This window comes from Plodia interpunctella, chromosome 19 (assembly GCF_027563975.2).
Source record: "Plodia interpunctella isolate USDA-ARS_2022_Savannah chromosome 19, ilPloInte3.2, whole genome shotgun sequence".
NCBI classification, from domain to species: Eukaryota; Metazoa; Arthropoda; class Insecta; order Lepidoptera; family Pyralidae; genus Plodia; species Plodia interpunctella.
The window spans coordinates 5,243,598-5,254,176 of NC_071312.1; the positions used below are offsets into that span (position 1 = coordinate 5,243,598).

Consider the following 10,579-nt stretch of genomic DNA (forward strand, 5'->3'; position numbering starts at 1 on the left):
GGGGATGTAGCTCAGTGGTAGAGCGTTCGCTTTGCATGTGAAAGGCCCCGGGTTCGATCCCCGGCATCTCCAAATAATAGTTAATGTCTGAATTTTTTTATATTTCAAAAAATTATTAGCTTATTAATTTGTATGATTTTTATGATTGAGACGTTTCAGTACATGTGGATATGGCTCAGTGGTAGAGCGTTCGCTTTGCATGTGAAAGGCCCCGGGTTGGATCCCCGACATCTCCAAATCTCTTTTAGTAATTTAACAAAGCTATAGCCGTTAATTAAAATGTATGTTACTTAAAATGTAACTAACAAAACAAACTCAATCGTTATATAAATTTTGGTGCGCATTAAAATGACAATTTGAGTGTTTTCTCAATAATCTTAGTCAAAATTCGATTTTTTATTGAGAAATTTACAAATAGGTAAACACGACTACCAACATAGGTAGGTATAAGTACCAACAAGCTTATTCTAATACCAGTAATCTTAATTAAAACGCGCGATTTTTTTCTCGATTTCGCCCAATCCAATAAAGAAATGCAAATGTGAGCAGAGAGCACGGAATAATTATACGCAGTCGGGGATGTAGTGAGACAAAGGCTATAAACACGGCATCCTTGGGGCCATGCGAGATCGATCTAGGTAACTACCAGTCTATTGAGGTATACATCCCTCAATAGATATTTCTGAGATACAGATACACAACTGTGAAACCTTACCTAAATACAATAAATTTGTCGCTAGATGATAGGTACGGCACTCAAAAGGGATAAATCACTCAGATTCTTATCTTACTTTTACAAAAAGCGAGCTCCATACTTCTCCATACTTCTGAAAATCTCCAGCCCTGTAGGTTACAATGATACTTCTAACTTAGTTATCTTTTACAGATGTAAATAAGTACCGCCCTATATACTAATATAGGTATATATATAAGTACCTACCTGTTTATTATTATTATTATTTGTGAATGATTTTGAATGCAGTAAAAACTAAATGAAGAAAGTATTTGTTAGTCAATATAATCATCGTATATAAATCTAATTATATTTCAACGTAACCTCGGGCCGAATGTAAAAAAGTTTTTATGGCTAATTCCCTCCGGCCGTTACGCGTTCACACTTATTTCGTACTTTTATTGCCGCCAATGTCAATTCTCGTGTAAATTAACTTCTGCATTCGTTTCACCGTTAATAGGTGCTTACTTTGTTGAGAGCACATTTTTATTATCTAACTTTTCGCTCATGTGTAATAACTATGTAAGGAAAACATGCGGAGACCTGCACAAATCAATCAGCTATTGTATGTGAAATGGAGAAGGCGATGGCAAATCACTTAATTAATATTGTCCAGATAGTGTGTGTTATATTCCACATGATGGCCACGACCCTTAGCAATAGAATAATGATTAGGTATACCTATAATAATAAGAAAAGTTATTTGTTAGTTATTTAAATTGTAATCTATTTTAAAATTACGAGGTCTCCATTCTGTTTCAATCAGAAGATTGGCGATACATCAGGCTTGAGTCGCAATACATATCCAGCAACACACCTCGCACATTAACTTGAATGTTTGATGTTTAGTGGCTACCTGCCAATCCTGGAGACGCATTGGTGGCATTTTAGATATGTGGGACCAAGTTTTTATGTAGAATTAAGCAAATATATTGCCTTTATGGCCTACTTAGTTAATTTGATTCTGGATTCAGGTGCTGTTTCAGCAAAAATGTAACTTTTCTAGTCTACTCACAAATATTTATGATTCTACCATACTTCGTTCGAGGTCTTTCGTTTCAAGTGTAATTGTTAGCATTGATTTCAGATTTTGTTCAAGTTTCCGAGAGGTATTTGACATGACTTTTACGACTACTTACATACCACCACCTAGGGGCAAGTATAATCGCGTATAATAAATAGGTACTTAGGTAGTCAATTAATGTGCAGGTTTCCTTCATGTTTTCCTACACCAGATACAGGCGTTGAACAATAAAAAATATCTAGGTACTTAATCAAATGGGATAGCATACAAACTCAAGCATGAGTATTGGATTCTTTAGATCAAAGTCACACAAAATGACCACTTATACGAGTAATAAGTGATCAGAAGTCCTCTTAGGAAGGTGTTTATTTCATTGACAAATCTAGGCTTTACATCGGGTGCTATTTGTTACGCTACAAAACTGAAAAAGGATAAACTGAAACATTTTTCACTGGGAGGAAATTTATGAACGTACAATTGAATTTCGCGGTTGATTTGAGCGGGCCGCTTGAAAAATCCTTACGGCTCTCAAATTCCGAACGCATCTGTCAAATAATGGCGGGAAAACATAGAGCTGTGTCACCCGCTTAAGCGAAGGGTCGCCATGTGTCAAATGGGAAATAGTTATTTATAGCCACCATTCACAAATTGCATTCATGGTCGAATTGATATATTGGAATGTTTTATATGTAAATGCGGACCTAAGACGAATGGCTGCCCCAGAAACTGATACCGTATGATTTAGTTAGATGTAATGTCGGCTACGAGATTTCTATTAGATAACATCCGTTCTGATTTTCGTGATATTAATTTTTCACGCCACCTGAATACAGAAACACGCATTGTATTTGAAAAGAACTATACAAATATCTTCGTCTTCGGGTACCTATACATACATAACATAGATAGATACATGCTTTAGTATCTGTTTTTTCTGTATCTTTTTCTCTTGCCCAATACCTAATGCATCCCTTAATATTGTTATTAAAAATCAAATAAGTAAGTAATCGATTTTGAAAACTTCCAAAGTTACGGAAACTTTTGGTAATTTTCACCTCTAATGATACCTAAGCAGGTTGTAATATCAACATTTTATTAATATAGGTAACTGAAATAGAAATATCTGATCACGTTTACGAACTCCAATATGCTCAGTATCGATTCTAGGCATTGTAAATCATTTCCCTTTGCCTAGACTGAGGTCATTTCGTGAATGCCAGTGGTATCTGCATTATTCTACGCAAGAACACGACTTAATCCATGTCTGCTATTCTAAATGACAGTATAAAACAAATGTGTATTGATTTAGAGAGCTTTCCAATGTTTATTCTGTTTACCATTGTTATTTCGTAACTATGATGTCATATATTTGATTTTATGGAATTTCGTTTCAGTTCTGAAATTACTAGGTTTATTTATTACACTGCCCGGACTTCGCGGCGTCACAGCCCCGAATGCCTTTGTCAATACACGAGAATGCTATAAGTACCTTTGTAAACCATAGTAAGTAGGTATACTTAAATTTACTTAAAATGTAGAAAAAAGGCACGAGTCGGGCCTAATATGAATCGTATATTTACATTTCCATAGCGTCATCACACCATCAGCGGACCGGCGCACACTGGTTCGAAAATCGTATATGGTGGACTTAGGGATCAAAGTGCAGCTATCACGCTGATTTTTTTTTTACATACTCCTTTTAACAATAGCTTTGACTTTTGTTAATAAGGTTTTTGCTAAAAAGTGCATTTTCATATTTAAAAAAAATACTGTTTATTTTTTTGTATGGAGAAAAAGTAATAATCATAAAAATCTTTGAAATGGTAATACTGTTAGGCAGGGCGGCTAGTAGGCGTTATAGTCCGCACAATTCTCAACATTTTATACCTTGAAGTCATATTCATATGTCTGCCGCTTTGGCGTCCACAGCGCTTGGAAATTTTCCTTATTAAATATATAGGCATCATAAACTAAATTACCGTACCCATACTACGTGACCCGTTCAGAGGCGGATGGGTCAGTCTTTTAAAATACCGCACTTGATCATAGGAGGGGGGGGGGGGGGGATTTCATCATCACGTACACAATATCGCAGAGAGAATCAGAGGATCACAGAAAAGGAGGAGGGGCGGGGATAACAAAATGGATCCTTTTATACGTAGTATGGGTACGTTCCCTTATCTTATTAATATAATATATATATTAAATATAAATATTCTAGATCGAGTATAATAAAAATAGTCTAGACAGGAAACATTGTTTTATATTTTGTAGATCAAGTATATTAGTTAAACTGTCTAGATTTCAAACAAAAATGGACAAAACAAAGACAAAAATTATACTACTTAGATTCCATAGCGCTCTTCCATCCCCTCCACTAAAAAAATACTCGACTCTCATTGGTCGAGCCCGTAATCTCGTCCAAAGTGTGATGCATGAACAGGTAGAAATTATATAAAAGAGGCGCGTACGATAAAAAAATCACTACCAATTGAACTGTTGAAGAAGATACATCTCCATAAAATCAGTGACGCTCTATTATCATCTACATACCATGACTCGATTTGGAACCAACTTGGACTTCTACATATTTCTACGAGAAGGCGACCTCAAGGATTATAAAAGGCTCCATCAAGCGATTTTGGCTGGTATTCCACTCAGTGTTTGTGACCAAGATTCTGAAGAAATATTAAAGTTTTCAAGATCCATCACTGTCAACTTGAATCGCAGATGGACCGCGGCAAACAGAACTCAGAAAACATTTATGAATAAACATATGGGCTGGTTAGAGGAAAGAATCAAGTGGCCTGTGTGCAATAACCTGAATCTCGCGAAGATTTTTGAAGATACCATAGAGGAAGAAAATCAGCTACCAGAGCCTACAGATTACGTCACTCCATCCACATCTTCTGTTATAAAGGATATGAGCACTTCTACAGAAAGTCCGGTCAGAAAACCATTTTCTGACCTGGGAAACAAGCAAAAAAAAAGACGGTCAGGTACATTAACTGACTATACAGCAGATGAGTTGTCTTTTGCTCTCGTCTCTAACCTGAAATCGGAAGGAAAAATCGACCTTGCCCAAGTGATTGGGCACCTTATGAAAAACCCAGAACGAGCACACGAAGTTCAAACATATTTGTTTCACAAGGAGAAGAAGGAAACTCTCGAGGAAGATCAAGCTTTGGCCCTTGCTACTTCACTGGATTTGTCAAAATGGAGATATTTGACGCTAAGGGCTTTCTTGACAAACTACGAAGGTTCTGCACAGCTTCCTTCGTACTACAAACTGTTGAAAGCTAAGAAGAAATGCTATCCGGATACGTCTGATATTGAAGTAACTGAAGATGGAGCAAAGGTGAAATTGCAGTCATTACTGAATTTGACTGTACAGAGGATCCTGCAAGTTGTTGGCGAACCTCTAAATCTCCCAGATGGACATCTAAAAATGACCAGCAAATGGGGATTCGACGGATCTTCAGCACAAAGTAATTACAGACAGAAAAGCGGGCAACCTGACTTCGATGATTCATCAGTATTCATGACGAGTCTTGTGCCATTAAAGCTTGAGTCTGACAATGTGCTGATCTGGGAAAATCCAAAACCTTCTTCCACGTTTTACTGTAGACCAGTGAAGTTTCAGTTCGCAAAGGAAACCAGCGAATTCATCAAACAAGAAGAAGCTGCGATGAAAGAAGAAATCCGAAACCTGACTGTGTCAAGATGCGGGGAAGTCGAGATCAGTCATGATCTGCACATGACGATGATTGATGGCAAGATAGCTACAATCATCACCGATACTCCATCTGCAGCGACTTGCAATATATGTCTGGCAAAACCCAGTGAAATGAATAACTTACCAGAAGTATTCTCAAGACCAGTTCGGGATGAGGTGTACCAGTACGGACTCTCTACACTTCACATGTGGATCAGAAGCATGGAGTGTCTATTGCACATATCGTACAATATGGACTTCGAGATGTGGTGTGCACGAGGTGAAAATAAAAACCTCAAGAAAGCAAGGAAGGATTTCACGCAACAACAATTCAAAGAGCAGATGGGACTCTTGATAGATATTGTTAAACAGGGCTTCGGAACTACGAACGATGGCAACACTGCAAGAAAATTTTTCAGAGAATACCAGAAGAGTGCACAGATTACGAAGATTGATGAGAATCTCATTAGGCATTTCGCTGTGATCTTGCAGGTCATATCCTCTGGGAATGCCATCAACATCGAGAAATTCCGGGAATATTGCAGAGAGACAGCTGAACTTTTTGTACACCTCTATCCATGGTACAATATGCCAGCAAGTGTGCACAAGCTGCTCATACATGGGGCTGATATTTGCCGACATTTCTCTTGTCTGCCTATTGGAATAATGTCGGAAGAAGCATCCGAAGCAAGAAATAAGGAATTTAGAAATACAAGGGAGCAACACACTCGGAAAATGGGAAGGATTCAGAATAATGAAGACATTCTTCATAACTTTTTAATAACTTCGGATCCATATATATCACACATCAGGCCAAAGTATGCAAAATTCAATAAATTAAAATTATTTTCAGAAGCTATTGACTTATTAGAATCAGCGGTAGAGGAAGAAGCAGAAATGGAGATCGACGAAGTTTCAGTGGATAAGACAAATCCTTTGGAATAATCATCTCTTTAGTGTGCACAATATCACAGCTCTTTTCAGAGCTTTACAACAGCTCTCTCCAGAGCTCTACAAAAGCTCTTTTCAGAGCTCTACAAAAGCTCTTTTCAGAGCTCTACAAAAGCTCTTTTCAGGGCTACCATATATATCTTCATATTTCTTAGCTTTACAACAGCTCTTTTCAGAGCTCTACAAAAGCTCTTTTCAGGGCTACCATCTATATCTTCATATTTCTTGGGCAACATAGTCAATATCTAATGTATAAAATTCTCGCACGGTATAAATTTTGTGTGCTTGTCGCAAAGGTCTTGCTTTAAAAAGATAATCGTTTCATCATTAATAGTATGAAATTTCATCTCAATCAAAAATTTCATCGTAATCCTGACCTCCCCCCCAGCCTTCGTATGATCAAGTACGGGTATTTTAAAAGACTCCCCATCCGCCTCTGAACGGGTCACGTAGTATGGGTACGGTAATTTAGTTTATGATGCCTATATATTTAATAAGGAAAATTTCCAAGCGCTGTGGACGCCAAAGCGGCAGACATATGAATATGACTTCAAGGTATAAAATGTTGAGAATTGTGCGGACTATAACGCCTACTAGCCGCCCTGCCTAACAGTATTACCATTTCAAAGATTTTTATGATTATTACTTTTTCTCCATACAAAAAAATAAACAGTATTTTTTTTAAATATGAAAATGCACTTTTTAGCAAAAACCTTATTAACAAAAGTCAAAGCTATTGTTAAAAGGAGTATGTAAAAAAAAAATCAGCGTGATAGCTGCACTTTGATCCCTAAGTCCACCATATACGATTTTCGAACCAGTGTGCGGCGCATAGAGGTAACTTACATAACTTTCCACATCACGTGCCGCATAGACGTCATCCGAGTTGCCCGATCTTCGACATAAAATAATCTACCAGTTTAGTAGCGCTGTGGAGAATATTAGGATGTCAATATCAATGATATGCATAATCTATATTTCATCCTTACTGGCACTTATACAAGAAAATATTCACTAATAAATTTGATTTATTGTAGGTTATTAAATTACCGCTTTACTGGAAATAGCTTGATTGATTTAGGACTGTATAGTTGAATCTCTTAGTTGATATTCTGATGTTTTTATGGCAACTTTTGAACTAAATGACAAATTGACAGAAGCTAGTCTTACCGAGAATTGTTTAGGGCCTGTGCAGGTATTCCAAAATAAACAGCTGTTTTGCAACCTTCATAACAGAATTATACTACAGTTTTAATACCATGGATTTCGCGGATAAAGTGGTGCTTATAACTGGTGCAAGCTCCGGAATAGGTGCAGCCACAGCGATTCACTTCTCAAAACAGTCTGCAAAATTATCACTGATCGGACGTAAAGAAAACAACCTAAAGAAAATAGCTTTATACTGTGAAAAAGCAAAGGGTAACAAGCCTTTGGCAATAACAGCTGATCTTACAGACGACGGAGACGCCAAACGAGTTATAGACGAGACTATCGAACACTTTGGAAAACTGGATGTTCTCGTAAACAATGCCGGTGTAATCGGAATGGGCGGCATAAAAAATACAAGTATGGAAATATACGACAATGTCATGGCTACAAATTTGAGGTCTGTCTTTTTTTTGACTTCGTTAGCCACTCCTCATTTGATAAAAAGCAAGGGCTGTATTGTTAACACGTCATGTATTGCAAGTAACAAACCGAGTACTATGACGTTATCCTACAATATGTCGAAGGCTGCGTTAGACCAATTCACGAAGTGCGTCGCATTGGAGTTAGCACCAGATGGCGTGAGAGTAAACTCCATCAACCCAGGCTTTGTAAAGACGAATCTACTAAAAGATATAGGTTTAACTGAAGATCAATTGGAATTATTTATCAAGAATGTCGTCGGAAATATGCCTTTAAAGAAGCCAGTGGAGACAGATGAAATCGCCGCCCTAATTGGGTTCTTGGCGAGTGGCAATGCAAAGAGTATCACTGGATCCTGTTACTTTATCGATGGAGGCAGTAATCTAAAGTAAATCAGGGTTGTCATCATTCCAATCTTTTTTTATATCATAATTTAAATTGTAACTTTAAGCAAAAACTGTACTCTTTTAACCTAATATAGAAATGTATCAAATCTAGTCAAATATTTATACTTACATTATATACATTATATGTATACAAAAATAATAAGTTTTATTACTGACTGCTTATAACAAAATGTAAAGGTCCTAATCAAAGGTAAATTATTTTGAACTGTATTCAAATGTCTTTACATTTGAATACAGTTCAAAATAATTGAATAAAATTGGTATGACGATAGACGTCACAGTGAAATCTGTTTCTACACCTATGTGGAAACTAGTTTCCCTGGCGACTGGTTTCCATACATCGTCTAAGTTATTATTTATAAAACAAGGATCGTTAGAGCTAGCATAAATTAATAAAGTACAATAAAGGACCTTCCTTGCAGCCTCTATAAGGCAATATCTACGAGGAGAATCTCAGTGGTTTTTTGCTGGACTGATGAAATATTCAGCAGGTCGTAAGACCAGTATGATTTTGCCGTCAATCTGATCGCACTAAGATTAAGTGCGCAGACCTAAATGGCACGTGCTGTTTCGGGCTAGCGACAGACAAAGATTTAAGATAGCTGCCATTAAATAGGAAACAAAACTTAGAGGGCAAAGGGGGCGAGATAATTCCAATACTATAAATGCGAATAAGTTTGTTACTTCTTCACGCATTATATACTGGACTGATTGTTATGAAAATTGGTACACGGGTAGAAAATATGCTAGAATAACACATAGGTACGGTACTTTTTATCCCGCAATTCCCACGGCAGCAAAGTCCCGGGGCGTCAAGTTTGAAGTGCTGTCAACTGTATTTTTTTTAAACTACTAATTCTCGAATATTTCCTACTTGCTGTGTCGCGACGCCTTACCAATTTAAGCTATAGGTAACTGCTATATGTATACTCCAGTGTCTCTTGCTAAATGTATCTATAGTTCAATAATGGTAATAAAAAAGTAGTTATGAGCACGACAGCAAAATACACTTCCACAGACATACCTAGCTAATTGTCCACCTAACACCATATTGAGTGTGAGAATTAAAAACAAATTACAAGTAAAAAATGGACTAAGCGAGGTATCGATTCCAATCCGCAATGCCATATTACCGCGAGCGCGAAAAACTCATAATGTTCATTAATTGTTACACAAAATATGCTTATCTTTACGACTCGGCCAGTTAATTTGAATCCATTCTAAATAAAACTATTGACATGGAACATTCTTCAGAGATTGGATTCCTGGCTTTTTGCATCAGGCTGGTTACTGCATAGCACAGTCCACGCATTTATGCCCTATTATGTCGAGACATAGAAAGGCAACAATCGCGATAGAGATGGAACAAAAGCTTACAGTGAATTATGCTATAACTTTGAACTACAACAAATTTACTTTCGCATTTATAAAACATATTATAAATGCGAAAGTAAATTTGTTTTTACCTGTTCACGCTCTATTTACTCAACCAATCTTTCCTGAAATTTAGAATATACGAGTACAATAATTCAAAGTAGGTACGGAGAAGTACATAGGGTACCTATCATTCAGGCGGGCGAAGCCACGGGAAAAAGCTAGTTCCTATTAAATATGCGAATGTACGTCTGCTGTTTTCAGCAGTTATTTCCTTAAATTAAACTACCTCGCAAAAAAAAAAACCTTTTTCATACAGTGACAGAGATCGAAAATGAACACTTTTTTAATATAGGCGAAAGAATAAGTCGGAAATAAAAACATATTTGTACCTAGCTATATCGGCATACTCGTAATACATAAAGCATTAAACATTGTCAACGTGAGATGTGTTTACCAGTTTTGGTATTGAAACCAATCGGGGATGTAGCTCAGTGGTAGAGCGTTCGCTTTGCATGTGAAAGGCCCCGGGTTCGATCCCCGGCATCTCCATTTTTTATGAAGTAAAGAAGACATTTTTCTTTCTATATTTTATAATAACATATAAGAAAAATCGTAAGTTACTAATAATTAAGAGAAAACTCGTGCAAATATTACCAATACAACAACCATAAAACATATTATGAATTCTTAAACGGGCTCGTCAATCCGCCACGTCTTAATCGAACAAACATCACCTTTGACGA

At 36.9% G+C, this 10,579-nt stretch overlaps 1 protein-coding gene and 2 non-coding genes across 3 annotated transcripts; all 3 read left to right on the forward strand.

Moving 5' to 3' along the window:
- Positions 1 to 72, forward strand: TRNAA-UGC (transfer RNA alanine (anticodon UGC)). Its single transcript has one exon. It is a non-coding gene; the product is annotated as a tRNA-Ala (tRNA).
- A 7,509-nt stretch (positions 73 to 7,581) lies between these two features.
- On the forward strand, positions 7,582 to 8,614 carry LOC128678203 (meso-2,3-butanediol dehydrogenase-like). The gene has a single exon (XM_053759591.1). The coding sequence runs from the start codon at positions 7,683 to 7,685 to the stop codon at positions 8,442 to 8,444; it is 762 nt and encodes a 253-aa protein (XP_053615566.1). The 5' UTR covers positions 7,582 to 7,682; the 3' UTR covers positions 8,445 to 8,614.
- Positions 8,615 to 10,313: 1,699 nt separating this feature from the next.
- On the forward strand, positions 10,314 to 10,385 carry TRNAA-UGC (transfer RNA alanine (anticodon UGC)). The gene has a single exon. It is a non-coding gene; the product is annotated as a tRNA-Ala (tRNA).
- The last annotated feature ends 194 nt before the right edge of the window (positions 10,386 to 10,579 follow it).